At 52.2% G+C, this 22276-nt stretch overlaps 2 protein-coding genes across 3 annotated transcripts in view; one reads left to right on the plus strand and one right to left on the minus strand.

Moving 5' to 3' along the window:
* The window catches only part of zeb1b (zinc finger E-box binding homeobox 1b), a 77707-nt gene that overhangs the window by 46399 nt on the left and 9032 nt on the right, over nucleotides 1–22276 (minus strand). Inside the window, exons 4-6 of the mRNA XM_058060057.1 lie at nucleotides 19075–19234; nucleotides 13491–13603; nucleotides 2407–2501 (exon numbers count right to left, since the gene is read on the minus strand). The gene's annotated coding sequence lies outside the window, so the exon portion shown is untranslated. The remainder of the gene's footprint in view (nucleotides 1–2406; nucleotides 2502–13490; nucleotides 13604–19074; nucleotides 19235–22276) is intronic.
* Nucleotides 1232–20662, plus strand: znf438 (zinc finger protein 438). 2 transcript variants are annotated; one of them, XM_058060074.1, is made up of 5 exons: nucleotides 1232–1549; nucleotides 6882–6969; nucleotides 7117–7295; nucleotides 15561–17249; nucleotides 17953–20662. In XM_058060074.1, exons 4-5 carry the CDS (start codon nucleotides 15592–15594, stop codon nucleotides 18545–18547), a joined length of 2253 nt encoding a protein of 750 aa, XP_057916057.1. In that variant the 5' UTR covers nucleotides 1232–1549; nucleotides 6882–6969; nucleotides 7117–7295; nucleotides 15561–15591; the 3' UTR covers nucleotides 18548–20662. The 2 variants fall into 2 exon arrangements, with proteins under 2 accessions (XP_057916057.1, XP_057916058.1); XM_058060075.1 differs by lacking the exons at nucleotides 6882–6969; nucleotides 7117–7295.

The following is a 22276-nucleotide window of genomic DNA, read 5'->3' on the forward strand; positions in this document are numbered from 1 at the left end:
CACCACCCACGGCTTCTTCCGACACAACTAAACATCTCCTTCAGAGGGATGCTCGGATTGACTGTCAGCCAAGTGTTAGCATTAGCATTAGCAATAGAACAATATCCAGATGAGCTCTTCCTTCTCCAACCTTCCACAGCCTGCTTGTACGAGAGCAGATGTACGGTAGATCTGAAAAAGTCGGAAAGAAGACCCCTTAAGTTGCATAAATGCATTTTTTCTGGCTGTTTTGTCAGCCACACGCACTAAACAAAGCGACAGTCAGAGAGCCCCTGTCACAGACCATCGTCTGTAGGCTGTGACGGCGCTTAACGCGAGACGACGTGCCTAGCCTCAGGTGACTACAACTGCAAAACTAACAACACCATGCTTGACTGAGCCAACAACGCCGTGTGAACACTTGCACACGGGGGGGCGGGGGTGGACCCCATCCATGGAAATGCTCTTTTCATAGGTTGGGGTTTCGGAGTTATATACCGGATATTTACTGCATAAAGCTATCATCATCACGTATGACAAAAGCAGATGTTGACGCCCAGTCAAAATGGGCAGTTTGGTGAGCTAATGATGATTGTTTCATTTACAGCGCTGGTTCATTTGTTCGATCATTTGACTCCCTAATAATCATCCAATTATGACCGCCGCATACGAAGCACACGCCAGCAACACGTAATGTCCACAACCTCTTCCTATTGACATGTGACACATTCCAAACACAACACTACAGCAAAAGGTGAAAGCAGTTGCAATGTTGGTACTAATGTAGGCTTTGTCTGGGATTATTTCATGAATTATATCAAACTTATTAGTATATTGACACTTGCTTACAAAATCAAAATGGCAGCCTTTCATTTTGTGTGCAATTGTGTGACAGAAAAACATTTCAAGTTGAGTTCTTTTCAAATGAGGAATATTGTTCCATGTAACGATGTAACACATGTGTAATATCACAGTATATCACCGTTTCACTTTCATAATAAAGGGCTTGAAATGGTGAATACCGTATATCGTCGGTAAATATCTGCTAAGTTAGCGTGTAGCCGTTGAACTGTTTGTAGAAACAACGTTAACCTGCTTGTTACAGTGCTATGTCATACCGCACTACGTCATCGTCTGTTTATTACACGTAAATGCAACCCTGAGCTCTTCCTTGAACAGCACGTGACAGCCCCACGCCGCAGCTCATTGGCTGAATGACAACAGCCTTAGAGTAGATCGGCCGTACCATTTCGTCCCATGGGTGTGTTTCACCACAGACGCGTCTAAAGTATCGCTCCTTGACCCGTGTGAGCTCATAGGGGACTTCATGAAAAATGTACTGACTTATATTTTGATGTATAGAGAGCAAACGAGTCCGTTTTATCATAAGATACTGAAATGCAGATATCTGTACCACAGTGGAAAGCCCCGAATGATCGCGTTAAAGGTTCGGCCCAAAAATGATGCTGGAGCCAAACAGACATGAGAATGGAGGATTTTTGCAAGTTTATTGGAAAATGAGGCGGCCAAAAGAGTGACGGTGCAACCCTCCGGTTCTCTAGAGCACCAGGTGAGACATCATGCGACATTTTAATGGCGCCCCTTGCTTTAGAGCCGAGCTGGGCTAATGTGCAATGTTGTTTAGCCGATACACGTCGCTTCGGTATCTGGCTGGAGCCTTCGTTTCCGGTTTGAGATCCACCCGAATAGCTCAACGTTGCCGAGCGTCTGTGCGTTTAGTGCGGGCCTGTGGCGAACCTACGGCGATGCGACGTAGACTTGCGTCATCAAGCTCTCGCAACCCTGCAAGATGTGACGTCATCGAGGTGGCCTTCGTTCATTTTCTACCGCTTAACCTCACGAGGGTCGCGGGCGTGCTGGAGCCTATCCCAGCTGTATTGGGGGAGAGGCGGGGTCCACCCTGGACTGGTGGCCAGCCAATCACAGGGCACATATAGACAAACAACCATTCACACTCACATTCATACCTATGGACAATTTGGGGGGGGCATGAAGCTAACATGTTTTTGGGGGGGGGGGCATGCATGGGGAGAACATGCAAATTCCTCACAGAGATGGCCCAGGGTGGAATCGAACTCAGGTCTCCTAGCTGTGTGGCCTGCACACTACACAGTCACGCACTGTGCCGCCTTCAGGGTCATGTTAAACCTCGGTTAAGTTCAACTTTGTTTGTGGGCAGACTTTGACTGTCATCGTATGCAAAACAGCACCTGGACTACACGAGTTCTTAACATAAACAAATGCACAGCAACACATCTCAGCTGGAAGCAGTACACCAAACACTGTTAGCATGCTAACAACGGCGTGGCTAACGTAGCTCAGCAGTTAGCGACCAGCTAACACTCCAATATGACGGTACAAGCAGCGTCTAGCCTTGAAGGAATGACCAATAACCAGGTTACTCACGTTTAGAAGCCACATTGGTAGTTGGACATCAAACTCTGACACCTGCTCGGCCGTCCTGGTGCATTCAGGTGCCCATCTAGCGTCGTCAATGGGAGCTGCATGTAATGACACGGTAACAGAAGAGAATAGACATTAGTAAACCAAATGATTCAAGTATTTTAAATATGTGGTCCTTTCCAGTTGGCATGTAATTGGGATTCAAACACGAATAAGAAGGGAAAAAACGAGATGCTGCTCGCCGGTTGTTGTGATGTTTGGGGTGTCGGTGAAAGCATCCCCCGATCTGCCCAGTGGAAGTGTTGCCATGACGATTTGTTGTAGGGTGGAGATACATCAATGGTGTTTGAATTGCACTGCTGTTGATGTGTTGGGCTCAGAATAAAGTTAGACATTTGACTCATTTTGTATACATAGTTATTCTTTATTGCTTTCATTGGATTAGAACGTGCATCCGGTTCCTATGGAATACACGGCATCATTCCATTCACTGTTCCATATGTCCAAAAGGAGAAGGGACCCCATTTAGTCACTTCCTGTGTTCCAGATGGGATGTGTAACGTCGTGTAACCATAGTGATGGGATGGTGCTTTTTCACAACCATAATAAATAAAGATCAACAATCAAAATGGTGACACATAATATGAAAATAAAGCCAACAAGAGTCTTCCTCCTCGTATTTAGCAAACAGCTCGTCTTGCGTCTTGAGTTGGCTCGTCCTAGTGCATTGTTGATGTTCCTCACCCAAGCCACATCCTGAAATGGATGGACACCAGAACAGACCATCTCATTTGTGTGTTTCCTTCTCCCGGCTGTAAGGATGTGAGCGTGCATGAGAGCGGCGGCGCTACGACGCTAGCAAAAGGTGCTGACATGAGCTGTGGAATGGCTGGGTGTGCACGAGTCCCCCCCCCCCGGGGCTGAAAAGCAGACGCTTTGGCAGAAACGTAAAGATGTTATTTAGTGAAACAAGCCATCTGCTGTATCAGTTTCCCAATCGATGGCTGACTGGAACCTTTCTGCTTGATCAGCCTTGGTGGGCAACGCTCACCTTGGATCATGTCAGCGTGTCTCACGTTGACGGAGCACACCAAGCTAGCACTTTCCAGCTCCTCTTTATTTCCTGGGAAGCTGTCAGAGATCGTAAAGGAAAAGTGCATCTTTTTGGAAACGTGTCTTTCTCTCTTCTGTGCTTGGAAAGCCGTCTGTCATCTAAGGATGGTGGATGACGGCCGCATGTCCTACAGCAGAGACAACATCCTGAACTACACATGGCCTTCACAGTGCTGTGGATTCCAGCGGGGCCTTGGTCTTTCCTTTCCAGGTAGACAGTATTCTGAGGGACGGGGAGAGTTAGGAGAAGGACAGCTCAGCGTGAATCCTCACGTCGTTTGTCATGCTGCTCCTCGGTTTGTGTGCCGACGGAGTTTGGACTTTTCTCCTTTTTAGGATTAGATAAGTCCAGCTGTCAAGTCCTGATGCCTGCCGACTTGGGGTCTTGGTCAGCTGCCACGTTTGAGGAGTTCCTGCAGGCCAGGAGCAGCTCTGAGCTCTTTGGAGGCGGTCCCAGTCGGGCTGGGACCGCCTCCTTCATGACGCTCGGCGTGGCAAAGCGCTCACGCTTGCAAGGAAGAGTAACGGCGTCATAGTTCTCATCCCCTGAACACGAGTGAGGGCTTGGCATGTAAACACGGCACCGAGCGTAAACGGAATCCGTGGCGTGCAGCTGCCTGTGATGTTGACTTTGGCTGCCGGGCGGTTCCACTGTGGTTTCTCCTGCGGCCAGATGAGGCGGGTGGAAGCAGGCGAAGGAAACTTAGATGCTTGTCTAGCGTTTCCGCTCAGCCTTAAGCGTGATCATGTTACCAAAACACATTCACTCTTCTGCTCGGGCGCCGCTCGCCGCCATGCTTGGAGAAACCACCTTAGAGAAGTTGACTTCTGCCACAGCGCACCCCCCCCCCCCCCCCACCCCCCACCCCACTGTGTGACCAGCACCTCCCAAAACACTAACCTCACGGCACAAAGACCACAAGCTATGATTGGTGGGCTTTTTTTAGTGCATCATTTCCGGTATGTGGCCCTTCCTGTTGTTCCACGCCTGCTCACCGCCATTTTTAAATCCCCGCCTTCTCCTGCGCTTGTCAAGCATCAAGCAGAGTCAAAGTGGCTGATGTTCCAGTCATGATGTGGCTTCAGTTTTGGTGGAGGGGGGGGAGCGCCGGATCACTTCTCCTCGTGTGGCCCTGGAATGCAATCGCTCCTCACACGTTGCTAATGCTAACCGCTACACTTGCTAATAGAATGGAATGCCTCCAAAGGCCTCCAAAGAACCCAGACCAATCCCCTGGCAAGGCATTCATGACAGCCGCTAGCTTGCACAGAAGAAGTCATGCAGCACAGGACGAGGGTGAGTACACCCCAAGTAGTATTTACTCAGCAAAGTACTCCTGTTGCCCACAAGGACTTTCAATACGTCCACGACGTGGCATGAGAAAAGTCGATCAAATTTTCATTTGGAGACAAACTCCTCCTTTAGCAAGTTTGGTAGCATGAAGAGTGCGTGCCCATCACTCTCCAAGCTAATTGGGCGAAGGACGGAAGGTGGTCTCCTGAAGCGAGTCCTGGTGGTTAAGTGGCGCCCAAAGATGTGCAGAAGGCTGGAGAACAAGGAAAGCACATCTCCAGCCTGAATAATGAATGCAGACCATATGGTGGATGCAAGAATGAGTAATAGTCTGGTCAACCTTCATTTCAAAGCTCTTGGCTTTCAAACTCGCGCCTCCTTGGAGCCAACAGAGGATGGAACCAAATCAGGAACCTTTGGCGTGTCGTCCTCCTGTGTTGGCTTGGAAGGATCTTTAACAACATTACTGACGCTGCTAATGTCCGTGACTTACACAGTACATGTGAGTTGGTCAGGGCGTAGTAGGTTCTTTCACTAGCTTCCCAGGTGCCTTTGAGCAAGGTGTACAACCATGGCAACAGCTGGGATGAGCACACAGGAATGTTCCACAGCATTCATGCAGCGTGGTCATGACTGTACGATGTTCTTGTCATTCCGAGCATGTACCGTTGGGACGGGATTGGATTGGGATTATTTATGCTGGACGCCACAGGATATGGGTAGGTTATCCCTTGAAGGTGGGGGGGGCAAATAAAAGCTGTCTGAGACGCACCGAAAGCCAACCTCTCCCGTTCCAACGTGGTGTGGTTGTTTCCCAAATATACTTCACCCCGTTCCTTTCCTCACCCCGCCCTTTATGTCCCAGCCTCACCGGCCTACACGTCCATCTTGCAAATACATTTTCTGTCCCTCCCCGTCCCCCCGTCCCCCCGTCTCCGTCCCACAGCTAGGATTTAGGCGTCAGGGTTGCTCCCCTTCCAGCCGGGATCACGTTACCTCGCCGTTACTCAGACCTTCCCTGTGAGGGTGCTCCCTGGCAGGAGTCGGCCTGCCTCCTCCGGACTGTAGACTAGCACAATGCCCCCCCCCGGCCCCCGCCATGTCCAGTTATGCAGACAAGTTAGTGGCAGGAGGCGTGCTGGACTTTCTATTTCCATCCTTGGTTGGCGCACAACAAGCTGATCATGTGTCAGGTCTATCCTGTGTCAGCATAGATTTATAGTCCGCCTCCAGGCTTCAGGTGGTCCTCGGGGTTCCATGGAGTTCTAGACTATCGGAGCTGTACTGTAAGCTGGAACATACGTAGACCTGAATCATAGCTGGATGACCTCTAAAGTCACCCACGCTGTACACCCAAGACTGGATGGATGGCAGACACTTTTTTCATCCCGTCCCATGCTGGTCTGGAAGGATAAGCTCCTCCTGTCCTCCCAGACCTCCGAGGGAGGGGCCAGGGATGCTAGGAGGGATGACGGTGGGCTGGAGTAGCGCAGCGCAGTATGAGTGGAAGTATTACTGTACATGCCCGTATACTTGGCCAGTATCTTTTCTTAGCGTTCTGTTTTTACGGCCATCCTATTCCTGCAACCCAACTGGCCTTGGAAGTTGGCTTGGCATGAAAGCGGGACCGTGCCGCGCTCCAGATCCAGCTGGAGCCGCTAAGGCCTGTAAGGCGGCCCACCAGGGAGCCCCTAAATCTCAGCTTTCACAAGCAGAAAAGCACCTCGTGTTTGGGTGGACGTTGGAAAAAGCAGGCGTGTACGTTGCCTACGTGGGCCTCCGTTAAAGAGCGTCCATGTTGCCATACGGTACTTCCTGTCTGATCACATTTCTCCTCGTGTCGTCGTACTTTTGTGGGCTCCACACATGCTTTTGCTGCAGATGAAAGCCTGGACTTGGACGTGATGAGATTTCAGCTTTGACATCTGGGCCCCACCCACAGCCTAGAACCTGGGTATCCAAAGTGGGCTGAAATGAAAAACAATGACGAGTGCACCTGAACGCCTCACAGCGTTTTATTACGTAGGTTCTGTCCCCCCTTCATGCGTCTCTCTGTGCTGCTCCCCGACAGAGTACCTGGCCCCTCCCTCACACTCCTCTTCCTGCCCCCCCACTCGGCTGCAGCAGAGAACACCAGAGCCACGGCTGGAGAAAGCATGGTAAGCTGTGACTTGAGAACCCTCTGGGGCCACGCTGCCAGGGCCCCACCGGGACACCACTGCTATTGGTGTGGTGGGGCGGCCCTGCACCCGCCTGGCACACCAACACACCCGATCCCATGTAAACATCTCCAAACATCTTTTCAGTCTCCGAGCCCAAGGAAGTTGTGGAGGCCGCTGAAGCTGCCGATGTCGGAAGGTGCTCCTCTGTGAAACGCTTCACCTTCGGCCCTGCTGGGAAAATAGCCAGTGGCCCCCGCCCACGCCCCCGCCCCCGACAAAGACATGAAGCGAGTGAGCTTGGCAGCCTGACTGAGATGCTTCAGGTTAGTGGTGTAATCCATGATTAGCTTGCTTTGAGAGCAGAGATAGCCGTGGTTCAGCGTGTACCTGTCACTGCTAAATGATTGCTCATTTCCTGCCTGGGGGGGGGGGGGGGGGGGGGGGGGGGGGGGCTGGGGGGGGGAGTAATAGCAAGCAGCTGCCTCAGCTGGACCCGGCCTTCCCTCGCTCTCAGCCTGCTCTTCTGGGTGCCAGGACGCCCACTTCCTCCATCTTCCACGCAACCTGTTTCTGGAGGATCTGGGCTGGCGACCAGGGATGGCGTACAGGAACATATCTCTGGTTTGAAGGCACATGAAAACCTTTTCCATCCATCAGTGAGGTGAGGGAGCCCGCTGAGAGGAGCTCCTACAGGATGTTGGAAAAGCGTAAAAGCGTAGCCATCAAGCTGTGATGTAAGTCCCAGGCGAGCAGAAGGAGGGCGCCGTATCATCATGGCGGTTGAAGCAGGTCAAAAGGTCAGGATGTGAAATGGTTGATCCTGAATTGGTCGAAATGGATCATCTTTTGTGGGTTCTTCCCAGCCTAAATCACGTCTGGGCTTTCCTTTCCGGCAGGGAAGGGTTACGCTCCGTATTTCCTGTCCAATTCCCAGAGCAGCGGCTGTTCGCACTGCTTTCTAGATGTTAAACATTCCCAGGCTCTTCTAACCTTCTGGTTTGCTTCTCCCAGGTGAGTGTGGAGGCCAGCCTGCTGTTGGGAAGCATCACATCTCAATGGTTTTCTCACAGGGGCAGGAGATAGGAGGCCTGCAGGGGCGGGGGTAGGGGGGCCTGTGAGACGGGGAGCATTCTTTCTTGGAACTTTGCTAAGTGGCCGCCAGACTGTGGGAAAGCGTCCTTTTCCAACTGTGGCATTCTGGAGAAGAAATTGTCCAGGAAGGGTGACGGCGTGATGAAAGAAAGCCGAGACGGAGGATCTGGAGGGACGGGAAGGGGACGGGATGCGTCGGGAAGGGGAGGGGAGGGCAGCGTTTCCTTGGTGCTTCCTCCCCACCTGATGGTCAGCTGACTTGTGTCACCTGGTCTGAGTCAGCGCAGCCTTGGCATCGGTCATGAAAGCATCCATATTGCGCAACGTGCGTGGAGGCTGCAGCGTGGACGCGACCCAGGAGCGGAGCTGGGCCAAGCGGTGCTATATTTAGCCCAGCCGTGCTCGGGCTAATTGCCCTCCCAGGCCTAATCATTTCCAGGCTCCGCAGCTCGCCGGCGACTGAAGGGGAGGCCAAAACACCCCCGCCCCCCCCGCACCCCCCCTCCAGCTCGTGTTCAAGATGTCGGCATCAATGCTTCTGTCAATGTTCTCCACAGACCAGACAAATGAGGCCGCTGCATCCCTGCCCGTATGGACTAGCCGTGCCGTTAGCCTACCTAGCGGTCAGCTGCCGCCGTCACACATATGCTTTTCATGCATATTTCATATTTCATATTTCAACAGTTCATGTTCGTCGTCATCCCGCTGTAACGTTGTGAAGCACGGTCTGTACTTGGGACATGCATGCCCACTACGGGGGTGTCTGGCCAAATGAAGTAGTACATACACCAACATCCATATACTACGTGTATAATAATCCATATGTTGACACGTGTGTGCGTGTCCGGCAGGAGGAGGTTTCACTCCATCTTGTCATAAGATGTTCTTCAAAGTGATGTCTCCTCGCAATCTGAGTGTCCGGTGTAATTAAGGGAGGAGTCATCTTCTTGCTTAGCTTGGCCTTTGGTGTAGCATCTTGGGGGGGGGGGGTGAAGATGGATTCTTTAATGGCAAGATAACCCCTTTCTCCCTCAGGATGGCTCCATCGGGATGAAGCGTCACATTGTAGAACTTGATTAGTCATGTGATTCCACAGCATGGGGGAGTGGGGGGGGGGTGGCTGGCCCAGATGGTTATCAAGGCCAAGGGGGGCGTGTCGGAGCGGAGGCGCTTTAATGATATTAGTGCAGATCTGCTTATTTATTGGCTGTGAATTATTCATGCAGAGTGCTGGCGATCCATCACGGCTCGGTTGCTTCGTTGTAGGCCGTAAATGTCAGCTACGTCGTCTGCTAGCTAGCACGCTAGCTCATCAAAGAACACAAATTGCTGCCAACTGCGTGAGCTTTAACGGAGGCTTCACAAGGCGTGCTTAGGACGCCCTGCTCTTGCTTCCTCCGATGCTGGAGTCTACTGGATGAAACAAACGCAGCACCGATGCCGCCAATGCAAGGCCGACAACCAGTCAGCGTTTCCTTTTTGTCTGGCCGCCATCGCTGCAGGAGACGTGGAAAACCTCCGCTGGCGTCAAATGATGCTGCTAGCCAACAGTCCTGCTCTTTCCTAACCCGTACAAGATGCCTTCTCACCTTCACTTCTGGACAAGATTACCAGGGTTCCTATTGGCCATTTGGCATCACATGACTCCTCCCCCTTCATGGTGCCGTGAGCTGGGCAGGCTGCGGAGTCTCTGGGTGGTTGCGATAGCTGGGTCCTTGGAGGGCCCAGCACCATGGTGGACCCCACCAGCCTCCTCCAGCCTCGTCTCACGCCCTCTCGGGTGCTCGAGTCCGCTCTCCGGGAACTTGCAGGCTTTTCATCTCAGCCTCTCCTCTCCAAAGCCACCCCTTCTCAAAGTTAGTTCCGGGGCTTGGCTTGGGGAAAAACGGTGTTCCACTTTCTGAGAAGTGTGGCCCCCCATCCCCCGCTTGCACCTGTGAGTGATGGGAGGAGAGAAGGAGACGTTTTGGATGGCTGTTTTTGTTTTAATACTTTGACTTTCTTCTGGTAAAATGACTGCAGATGTTTCCATCTCGTGAGGATAAGCGCTATGGAAAATGAATGATTCCATTGTGCCGTTTATCTTCCTGTATTTTGGCCATAAAAGATATTTTAGCCACGTGGGTGCCGCGAGCTGCAAGTGGCCCCTGGGCCACACCTTGGACACCCCCGCTGAAGCTGCCTGTCGTTAAGTGAAGGCCACACGCTGGGTTGGTGGGTTGGAGGCGTGCACGTGAGCGGTTTAGTATCTTCAGATCGCCGTTTCCGTCGTGGCTCGTTGGAGGCGTTGCTGTGTTTTTGCTTGTTCCAGCGCCGCGTGTGCCCCCCCCAAGCAGGAATATTCTGTGAATATGCAGTAGAACTTCATTTCTCCTTCCAGTGTGTGCACGCCAACGTGCACATGCGTGTTGCCATGCCTCCTTCCTGCTTGAAACAAAGGAGGTGTCGGCCTGAATTAGACCCCCCCCGACTGAATGGCCAAAGAGCTGGGAGATGCACCACAGGTTCTGCTGAGTCGCCCATGAGCCAGGGTGTCTGCCCCCCCCCCTCCCTTTCCACTCTAACAAGGTTGTTGGAAGAGGATGAGGCGTGTTAAATGAATCATTTACACGCAGGAGCGCTCCTTATTTATTTCATACGGCTGGATATGACTCAGTGGGTAGCCTGCCCCCCGCCTGCCGAGACATTCTTGGTTAGACCAGCGCTCCTTTTCTCAAATGGAGTGCGTCTCTGTGTGTGTGCATGCGTCCGATGCCGCTAATCCATGCATGAATCATGGACTCCTTACTCGCTACCTTTTTGTCCTCATTGCTGCCATCAAGTTATGCTTCAGCTATTTTACACACACACACACACACACACACACACACACACACGCACACACACACACACGCACACACACACACACACACGCACACACACACACTGTCCCCGCCTCACCACATTATAATGGGACTGCCATGATGAGATGGCGTCGTCACGGCAACCTGAGCTTGCTTTTGGGGGGGGGGGGGGTAGCAGGAAGTCTTGAGTCTCCAAGAGCACTGAAATAAACGATGAATACGCCAAGAATGAAAACGATTGGTCATCACATCGAGACGCGTTCCAAGTATGAAGATGGTCACGGGAGGAGGGATGTGTCAGGGTGGAAGTGCTACGACTGTGTCGCAGCAGCACCCATCCCTCGTGCCACGTCTTCTTCTTCTCGGCCGTGTTAAGAAGCAGAGTGAGGATGCCATCTGCTGTACACGGATGGAAAAACGAGGCACCGCCATAATCGGAGGGCGGTGTCGCTGTCACCGTAGCAACCACGCCGCGGTGGGGGCTTCCGAGGTTATTCCTGCTGTGGGTTGAGGTGGCCCCCACCCGGCAGGATAGAACTTGTGGAGGCGTATTCCCCAGGAGGAAGAAATCCCACAGCTCACGCTGACCTCATTATGGAAATAGCTCTTCTAGCCACCCATCACTGTTTTCCAATTTTCCCTGTGGGCAATCCCTGATACGTTGTGATCCTCTCTGCCTTCCTCTTTCTACTTTGTTTGCTGTGGATTGAAGTCAAGATTAAAAGCTTACGCAAGTCTTTGTAACATGAAGGTTTCTCCTGCAACTGTCATCCTCAATCTCGTCCTAATCTGGGACCTTTTCATCAGCAAAGCACGGGAACGTACCTCACGGGCCGCGTGTGTTCGTGCCGTGCCTGCCGTGCCGCACATCTTCGCCCCGGGCCACTAAAACGCCATCGTTGGCGCGCACGTTCTTGCTAATCCACAGCATTTCTTCTCCTGGATGAAATCATCTGCCACTGGCAAGACACCAGGAACACGCTCAACCTTTCATCTGCCAACATGGACGCCTTTTGCACACGTTTGAACCCTTGGACACGACTGGGGTACGACTGCTGCTTTAGGAAACCTTGCCTGGCATGGCTTGGCATGGCTTGGCACGGCTTGGCACGGCTTGGCATGGCTTGGCATGGCTTGGCACTGTCTCACTATTGGCAGCTTTCAGTTTGGGCTTCAGTGTCTGAAACATGGATTCTACTTCTGGGTGCCACACCAACAAATGGATCACCTGCACCCCCAGACAATCTAACCATGAAGGCTGTGACTGGTCGGCTTGGATTACATCATTTCCTGCTCCTCGTGCTACCCTCCGGTCCGTCTGATGCTCCTCGTGCTACCCTCCAGTCCGTCTGATGCTCCTCGTGCTACCCTCCGGTCCGTCTGATGCTCCTCGTGCTACCCTCCAGTCCGTCTGATGCTCCTCGTGCTACCCTCCGGTCCGTCTGATGCTCCTCGTGCTACCCTCCAGTCTGTCTGATGCTCCTCGTGCTACACTCCAGTCCGTCTGATGCTCCTCGTGCTACACTCCAGTTTGTTTGATGCTCCTCGTGCTACACTCCAGTTTGTTTGATGCTCCTCGTGCTACCTCAATGGGAGGTCAGCAGCGCTCGTCTGCAAGTAGAGATGGGATGTTTGCTGGAAATCCAGGTGGCCGCTTCGACATAGTGCATATTTTGGGAGGGGGCGGGGAGATGCCGGTCGTCCTTGATGGAAAGGAGCCTCCTGCTACGTGTTCTTATTCTCCGACAGACGGCGTGTGTGTATGAGCCAGGAGAAAGGGGTCGTGCCAAATCTATTTTTGGCATATCGGCACCAATGAATGATGCACGGGACAGACGGTCATTCCCATCTGTGAAGCATTTGCATCTCCGTGCTGCCGTGTGGCTCCACAGCACTCTAGTACTCACTTTAGTACTTTGTCATCCTCGTGCACACTCTTTAGTGCCGTTTGACCTACTGCGGCGGGTGCAAATGTCACGGCAGAAGGGAAAGGTCAGGTAAAGGTTTAGTGTTGCAACGTCTGGATGACTAAGACGGTGGGGCTGCCTGGGGAGGGATCGGGTGTTGGGACATTTGAGACCTTCATCACACATTTGTAGACATGCTCTCCCGCTCGCTGCTCTCCATGTCCAGCCGGAGGAATAGTCATGCCTCCCCATCGTGTTGGTGCTCGTGATGTCATTTTTTGACTTTGTGCATTTAGCGAGTGGTGGCAGTTTGATGCCCATCTTGAGATCACATGCTTTTACTATCAAGGAATATTGATGTGTGCGCCACGTTGTTTCTTTATGAGCGCTACTTGGCTAGACCAGTTAGGGTGGGTGTTCACTGGGGGCTTACAGCATCCTGCCTTCAACGGGCGGCTCTCGTGCGTAGTGGCTTAGCAGCGGGGCTTCTCCATCGATTATTTTCATCCAATTCATGCAGGCCAAATCGGCAGGAGCCTAATTGGAATGGATTCCTCCCCTGCATTGATTGGCTCGGGTGACAGTGGATGACAGATGCTAGTGTTTGTTTGCACGCCGCCTCAACTGGGAGACAAGATGCTCTTTGCATTTACTCACACTCACACACTCCGCTTACCTGGCTTCAATTCTCCTTTTCGCTATCCTTGCAGGGAAAACACTTTTTACTCGGGGTGCCACGAGACTTGACGAGGAGGAGGAGTGAGGAGATTTCTCCTTCAGGCAGCAGGCCTGGGACAGTGAAGAATAAATAAATATCAATAAATACTTCAAGAAAAGCTTCACCCTGTGCTTCCGTAGAAGCATAGAACAACGGCATGAATGGAGTGAGTCAATCATGCGGTCTTTATCTAGGTGGGTGGAGGCGATCAGTTTTACATCATCGTCATCCTTTCCCGTCTGGATACAACTGATCCCCCTACCCCGGCGTGTGGGGTGTTCCCCGTGTGGACGAGCCCGTTTTACCCAACAAGTTTGACAAAAACCAAATGGTACGAGAAGCGGGGTTTGACTGCTTGGCAAAGGTTCTGTTGTTTGGAGGATGGGGAAGGATGGTCGCTGGACTCCTCACAGCCGGCTGGCCCCGACCCCCTGTGATCCCCCCCCTTATCTAGCCTAGATCCTGGCCTTTCATCTGTGCCAAAACCTGGGGGAGTTTGGCCTCCGCTGTGTTTTACCCCTCCCTCCCACAAACATGGAGGCGTAGTTCATGGCAGAACATGCAGCTTCATCTCCAGAGCCTATCTTCGCTCCCCAGATGACTCCCCCGGCAGCCAGATAACAAACCTCACAACCTTTTCTCAGAACACGAGGGCACTGGCTACACAGGCGTGGAACTAGCGCCTTTTCTGTAACATGTCAGAGCAAACGTCTTCATGGTCGGCATCAGCTCTGTATGCAGTCTACACGCGTCCACACGTTTGACACCAAAGAAGATATTTGTCATCATGAACGTAAACGTAACACCAAACGAGCCAATAGGAGGATGAGAAATACACCAGGAAGTGGATGGGTCTTCCATGGGGGAAGCGTCATTGTTTGTGTTGGGAATCATTTGAGTGTAACACCACATAGTGGCTCACTGCTCACGGGAGTAATAATACATCAATAGATGCTAATAGATGCTAAAGACCTTGGCGCCGTTCATCGTGTCAATACCAGGCTGGCACCTTGACAACCTTCATGGCAGATCCTCCGTTGGCATTGGGACTCCAACCCCACTGGCCAAGTCCTTCGTGGCGCCTCGTCTGCACGGACTGCCTTCCGACATGCGCTCCCTTTGGATTTTTATATGCTCTCTCTCTCGCTCACACACACACACACACACACACACACACACGCACACACACACGCACACACACACGCTGCCCTCCTGGTCAACCCTGACCTCTTCCATGCATAAACATACGCTCCTCACCTCTCACCTTGTGGCTCCACCTGATAATCCGTCTCGTCTTTCCCTCCGTGCTCCGCCTTCTCCACAAAAAATGCTTTTTCTGCATCATCCTGGCCTGACCTCTGACCTCAGGCAGATTAGGCCTGATGGCGTTTCTAATGGCAGCTTGAGAGGAATCTGTGACCTCCGTCTGTTACGCGTTTGAACCCCCCCTACACGTGCGGTGGAAATAGGTGGTACCCGCGGGGACGGTCCAATGGTTGGAAGCACAGGAACATATACTCCATGTGATGAACGGACCTGAAACATTGCTGCTTCATTTGGGTGAACCAACGAGCTCATGAAACTGCAGAAAATTCAGTGTGGAAGTGGTCCATCTTTGTCTCCTTCCTCGCTCGGTTTCAAAGCCGTCGTTATGTTTAGGATGAATAAATGGGAGGCTAGCTAGTCGGCAGTATCGCTATTTTTAAAGCAGCGGTCGTCTCTTGTCTTACGTCAGGACAAGAGGTTGATTCCCCTTTGTGCTTAACACTTAATCAGCGACACAATAGCCTCAACCTACCTGAGCCTCATACCTGAAAGGCTGACTAGGCTACATCAACATAAGCAAGTAAGCACTAAGCAAGTTCACCGAACTCCCGATCTCATCCCACATCACCGTTGCTGTCACAAGCCGAGAGGGCCCTGTGGTGGCTGCCCAGGCTACTATAGTAATATATTAATAAAGGTAATACTCTGTACCTCGTTAGTCCTTGGTGACGATTAACAGCGTTGTTGTGTTGTATCTTTCAGCTGGTAGCCGGGAGTCAACCCAGCCCCGCAAATGAAGAGCCTCCAGTTCCGTAGCATCGCCCCCAAGGCCTCCGTCATCGTGCCTTCCCCGTCCTCTGCCGTCCTTTCCTGCCAGCCTCCCCCCGCCCTTCCCGAAGCCACCAGTGGATCCAGCCCCAAGTCCATCGTGGTGCCTGCCCAGAACTATGCCCTGATGCAAATAGCCGGTCAGGATGGCACATTCTCCCTGGTGGCACTGCCCCCTTCCGTCCCTCCTCAGGCACCGCAACACAGGAATCTCAAGCTGCCCATTCCCAGATACAAGCCGGTGAGGAGAGCCGGGACAGACAAGGTCAGGTCGCCCCCGACAGCCACACGGGTGAAAGCCGCCTCCAGGGTGGCCGCGGCAGTGATGAGTGGAATGTCGTCGCTGATGAAGAGGAAGAAACAGGAGTGCAGGGGCGCTCAGAAGCCAAAGGAGGAGCCGTCGGAGATGATTTTCCTAGATGCCGCCCGCTCCCACATCTCCGTCACGGCCCTGCTAGCAGACAACGCTGTGCTGTCCCCGGGTTCTCAGTTGGAGCAGGTGCCGGATAATGCGGAACATCCGGCCGCAGCAACAGTTCTTCAAAGTCCCGGCCCCCCGGCAACTCCGCTCAAAGTCTCCCCAGACAAACCCCAAGACCAAGGTGGGACTGCGACACCGACGTCCCAGTCCAAGGCTCCGGCAAACAGCATTGCCCTCGTGTCTCCGACCATCTTCAGCAAAGCCGTGCACATCATCCCGTCCCCTCCCAAAGGCAAGGTGCCCATTCTACCCTACTCCAAAGTCAAGAGCACCCTCGTTCCGGCAGGCAAGCTCCACCTGCCCCAAGACCAGAAGGACTTATTAGGCCAGGCCGGTCCCGTGAGCCCCAGAGCTCCTGCATCCACCAACCTCAAATCGTTTGAGGCCCGGGGGAGCAGCCCGGTGCCCAACTCCACTCTGCAGCGCCAAATGAAGAGCTTGCTTGCCCCGTTGGCGGAAACCCTGGAGAAGCTGCCAGGGAAGAAGAGAGGAAGGAAGAGAAAGACAGCAGAAGATAACCTGGCATATGAGGCGCGGAAGAGGAGGTCGTTGTCCTTCTTCTGTAGGAGGGCACCTGAAAAGCCATCAAATGTGGTTTCGGGTTCCAGAGAAGAAGTTGAGATATCAAAGAAGTACCGTAGCATTCGACCCAAGCCGATTTTGGTGATGGAGACGCTACCCCAGCTCGTTAGCTTGCCTGCTCGTTCTTCAGACGCTCAAGAAGTTGAGCTCGTTCGGACGCCAGCTTGTCCTCCTCAGCAACCTCCAGTCAGCCTCCACCTGAAGGGAGCCTACCATCCCAGAGTTCTTCTCACCGGTCGGTCGCTCCATCGCTGCCCCACGTGCAACCGCTGCTTCCAGTTCAAGCATCACCTGCAGAGCCACATGAAGAGCCACGGCCGCGCCCGACCGTACGGCTGCCCCGCGTGTCGCAAAGCGTACGCCCACTCCGGCAGCCTGAGCACCCACATGAAGCTCCACCACGCTGAGGCCCGACCTCGCCGCTCTCTGTGCTGCGAGTTCTGCGAGAAGGCCTTTGGGTACGTGGGCGTGTACTTCAGTCATCTGCGAGAGGTCCACAAGGTCCTCCTCACGGTGGAGCCGTCTGTCAGCCATCATGAGGACAACGTGGCTGCTGAGGGGTGAGATGATTGTTCTTCGTGAGGAACACCTGCTGTAGCTTTGACAAGGCTAGTCCACACTAGCGTGGTACGAGTGTGGTACTGGCGTGGTACTGGCGTGGTACTGGCGTGGTACGAGTGTGGTACTAGCGTGGTACCAATTAAAATGTTGTAAAAGTAAAAGATAACGCAACACCTTGAACTGGCCACTAGGCGTCACAAGCCAGGCCAACTTTTGTGCTCATACTCCACCTAACCTGACCCAGAATCCCCAATGTCACTTCCTGTCCACACATACGTAGATATTTAAGGAACCACACATGAGCACGAGACTTATTCATGCCTTAAATGTCTCATTATGTCTACTACATTGGGTGGCGGCAGTGGAAAGGTGACTATAGGGCTGTTATTTCATGTCTAGAGGGCTCTAATAATTTCAAAGGTCATAACCGCTTTTCTATGCTCCAACTATGAAAATAGTCCATGCATTCATGGGTGCGGCACCAATGAGGCGGGGACCACAGTACCTCAGCTTTTGTTATGAAACTGAAATGTTTTCCCCGTATGACGTAAATGTAAGTCATCTTCAAATGGGCAGGAAGTACTTTCACGTACACAAAACAATGGCTGGTTATTCATTGATGAAACGTTTGTCAAAGTAGGAATTGATGCAATTGAAGATTGATGCAAATCTGAGCGTCCTGACCGCCGTGTCCCCCTGCAGGGACGCGTGGGAGACGTCAGAGGAGCGGCACGATGACGAAGCTGTGGAGCTGCAGATTAAATGCGGTCGCTGCCAGGTGGTCACCGCCACTTTTGCCGACATGAAGATGCACCTGGTGTACGTTCACGGGGAGGTGGTCCCGGTCCGAATTCAAGGGGGTGCGAGCCGGCAGGGCGGCTTCCAAGCGGAGAAGGAGCTGGTCAAGCGTGCCGCCCACTACTGGCAGCAGCTCAACGAGAAGAAGAGTCATCTGCTGAAATGCGGCAGCTGCGATGAGGAGTTCTTCTCCCTCGCTAAACTCAAGCGGCACGTCATGTTCCGCCGCTGCGGAAGTGAAGGGGAGCACGGCCACACCTTCCCGCCGTCAGATGGCGTGCAAGGCCCGGGCTCGCTTGCAGGAGGTTCGGCCTTCAACTGTGTGCTCTGCAGCCAGGTGTTGGACACCAAAGAGCAGGTCCTGGACCACTGGAGGGGTCACCATCGCTGCGAGCGGCCCGACGTGCTGTGGATGGCCCTCAGCTCTTACTCCAGCCTGGAGGACCTGGAGGACCAGGACGCCTACCGGGATCTGGACTCTGTTCAAAGTCCACATTAACCATCCTCGTGCTCAGACCGGCCGTGGAGTCCAGGACTGGGTGTGGCCCCCGTAGTCACTGAGCTCTAACCGTCAACCACGCAGGGATTTTTAGGTTGCTTTCTCTCATCTGGTCAACGTTTGTGCCAAAAACTTCAACGAAGGAAAGTCCAGCTAAATGGATTTGAAAGAGTTCAGGAGAATCCACTGCAGCGTTCCTCTCCTCTTCTTGGCTTTGTCGGAATGTCCTAACTTCAGTATCCTTCCATTGGGTTTTTCCAGTGGGGACAGTACAAAATTCTACTATTGTCCTTTCTGACCCCAAGTCCCACATGACATCAGCCCAACGTGTACCAATGGAGTATTTACACAATGCTACAGCAAGTAGTACACAGTGGAACACACACTCTCCAAAGAATTCTGTCATTTTCTCAAATGTAAACTGAAATATATACAACCCCCCCCCCTGCACCCCCTACTACTGTCCATCCATCACCGTGACAGTCTCCCTTCATGAAGTACAAGTACATGCAAACGAGGAAACATACCTGGCGGCATGCATCATTGCGTCTCCCGGCCTGGGGTTCATGTGGGCGAGCATCACGCCCGCACGCCTGGCACCTCTGATGGCGCTCCACTCCAAAGATCCCACCATCCCACAGCACGCCACCGTCACGCCGGGAAGGATCCACGGACGCTTGGCTCACACTGCCAACAATATTAGGAAAATATGAGGAGAATATTAGGAGAATCAAGTTGCAATATATGAAATAAGGTCTTTATACAGTACACGTACATACAGTATGTACACCTAGGTACGTACATGTGTATTTTTGCTCATTTCATCTGTAAAGTAAAAATCTTAGTGTTTGACCTAAAAGATGAATATGCCAACAAAGAAGACTGAGCTTCCAGTACTTCACCAGTTCAACTTCTTTCCTATACTGGAGTTTTGGATACTTGGATCCTACAATTGACTGACTTTAGCCACTTCATATACTTCATATACTTCATATACTTCATATCCAAGTCAACCATCTTGTCCATATCGCTTTGATGCCCCCACCTTTTCAGGGTGTCCCTCAACAACACAGCTAACCGTGTGACCTGACCGTGTGACCTGACCATGTGACCTAACCATGTGACCTAACCATGTGACCTAACCGTGTGACCTGACCGTCTGACTGCCTTGTGGCCTTTAAAATACTGCGTCTGTGTCTCAAATGAAATACTTGCATCAGTGTGTACTGATTTTCGTTCTTCTCTCCTCCTGGCGCTGAATTGCAACCACTCGAGTACCCCCCCCCCCACCTTGGCGTCTATGCACGTCAGCACTGCAAGCATTGAGTGCACTAAGTACAAGTACGCAATTGAGACGCAGCCGTGAAGTATTTAAGTATTTGACTCTGTGGGGTGGGGTGGGGGGGTGTATTCATGCTTATGTGTGTGTGTGATGTACACCTAGTACACCTAGTACACCTAGTACGTTAGTACATGTACCGTACCGTATGTTGAAGCAGCCTCGCCACTCCTCCAAAGGACTGCGGTTGCTCGTACGCGTTGCCAGCTGCCGTGCGCCCTGGTGGAACTCCCGTGGGGTCGATACCGTGGTAGTGTTGTCCAGAACTATCTATTTTTTACTAGATGAACACGTTGTGGTGCTTCGTTGGTTGCATTTGTTCAAAGTATTTTTCTGGCGTGAGAGCCACGTGGTTGTACTTTGTCTTTCATAGGAAGAAAAAAATGGCAGGGTCACATGAATGTACCTGACAAATCCTACCAAAAGTAGGCCTATATACTGTAGATGTACTGTATACATAGCTATATTGGCAAACCATATATATTTTACATAGATCAATCTACTGCTTGGTGACGAGATCAAAGGCAAACAGAAGAAAGACACCAAACACATGGTGAAACATTGTCTTGGAGATCAAGCGTGGCGCTACGTGCGTGGCGCTACGTGCGTGGCGCTACGTGCGTGGCGCTACGTGCGTGGCGCTACGTGCGTGGCGCTACGTGCGTGGCGCTACGTGCGTGCACGTGAAACCTTCTAGAATATCTCAACTGAATTCCAAAAGTCAAAGTGTTTGCATGTTTGTGTACTCTGACAGGCGAGTGTTTGTGACAATAAAGAGATGCTTTGTTCACCACTACCGTCTCTTGTCTAGCTAGCAGGCAAACATACATGATGCTATCACGTAGCAACGTGACCGAATAACAAATCTGCCCCGTCTTGGGATTGGACCCTGAGACTCTGACCCCTGAGCCACTGCTTCTATGACCCGAGCTAGCCACCAGGTAAACATGCGAGGTGAGAAATAGCTCAACAACCAAACTTTGAATGTGCCCTGACCGGGAATTGAACCCCCGGTCAGGGTTGCTCAACAAATTTGAGATGATTCCTACTTTATTCGACTTTATTTCTTCTCAACTTAAGAAGCCAAAAACGTCCTCCAAACATCCACACGGAGTGAAGAACCTTCTCCACTCCATCATGTGGGACCTGCCATGCCATGGTTGCCGTGGTGCAGCGTTAAGGTCATGTGACGTACGCGTACGTCATGACTGCCGCCTGGTGACCACAATACTGCATATCTACTGGAACGTGTACTTCCATACGTTTGGACTAATAATAGAGCAAAGCCATCACTTATTCATGAGCGACTACTGAGCAGTACGTGAGGGCATACTAGCAAATATGTGATGGAAGTACTCCACGGTATTTTTTATATCTAAAAAAGTTCCTCATCAGCTGCCTAAGTCCATACAGTTCACCCCCCCCCCCCCCCCCCCCCCCCACTATTGACTCACGCGTGTGCTCGGAGCCAGACGCTGTAACTGAATTAGACCTTCAGATGGCTTCTGACTTGCTAACCTTGTTAGCTTTGCCGCAACAGCAAACACCGACATCCTTGTTGTGTGAGCTGCATCTAGCGCCATCATATTGATGAGGGTTATTAGCCGCGTGTGCGTGCGTGTGTGTGTGTACACGTGTGTACACGTGTGTACACGTGTGTACGTGTGCGGAGAGCGTGTTTGATGAACCTCATGAAGGAGACAAATGAGTGAATGTAGGTTAGCACTCAGTCGTTCCCCAGAGGCCAAGTGCAGCATTAGCATCCTGTTATCCTGGCAGACCCCCCCCAGATCACATGGCTCCACCAGCAGGCCCCCCCCCCCCTTTAAAGCATTGTCCAACACACACACACACACACCAGGAACAGGATGTGTTGGGGCCAGGACAGGTAAACAAGAACCACACGCTGGTCTGAGCAGATCTTGAGCAGATCCACCACGACGGACTTCATCTCTGATCTGATAGCTCGTCACGCTCAGGCGGCCATCAGCCAAAGAGCAACCAAGACCTCCCCCAAGGTATACAAGGAATGTCGGAGATGCCTGAGAGCCGTCCTATCTAGTCTTGACCATGACCCGATGAGGCCTAACATCTAGTAAGACCACGTGAGTCCAGATGTGCTAGACGAGAATATTGGCAGACATTCCCAACTGTGCAGATATTTTGGGACAGAAAGCAGGAATGGCATGACGGAAGCAGACGTCGATGGCGAGATGGCGTATGCGTCAGGTCCAAGTCTTTAGCGGAACGGCAGACTTTGGGGTCGGATGAGACGCGATGCAAGATAGGAACAGATGGTCGGAGTTCCCCGAGGCCAAACGGCGTCTGCCTCGCTGAACACTGGGAGTTCTTGACCATCTGGACAGGAAGGCCAGGAGCAGCATCCCACC

The sequence above is a fragment of the Doryrhamphus excisus genome, chromosome 21 (genome assembly GCF_030265055.1).
Source record: "Doryrhamphus excisus isolate RoL2022-K1 chromosome 21, RoL_Dexc_1.0, whole genome shotgun sequence".
Lineage (NCBI taxonomy): Eukaryota > Metazoa > Chordata > Actinopteri > Syngnathiformes > Syngnathidae > Doryrhamphus > Doryrhamphus excisus.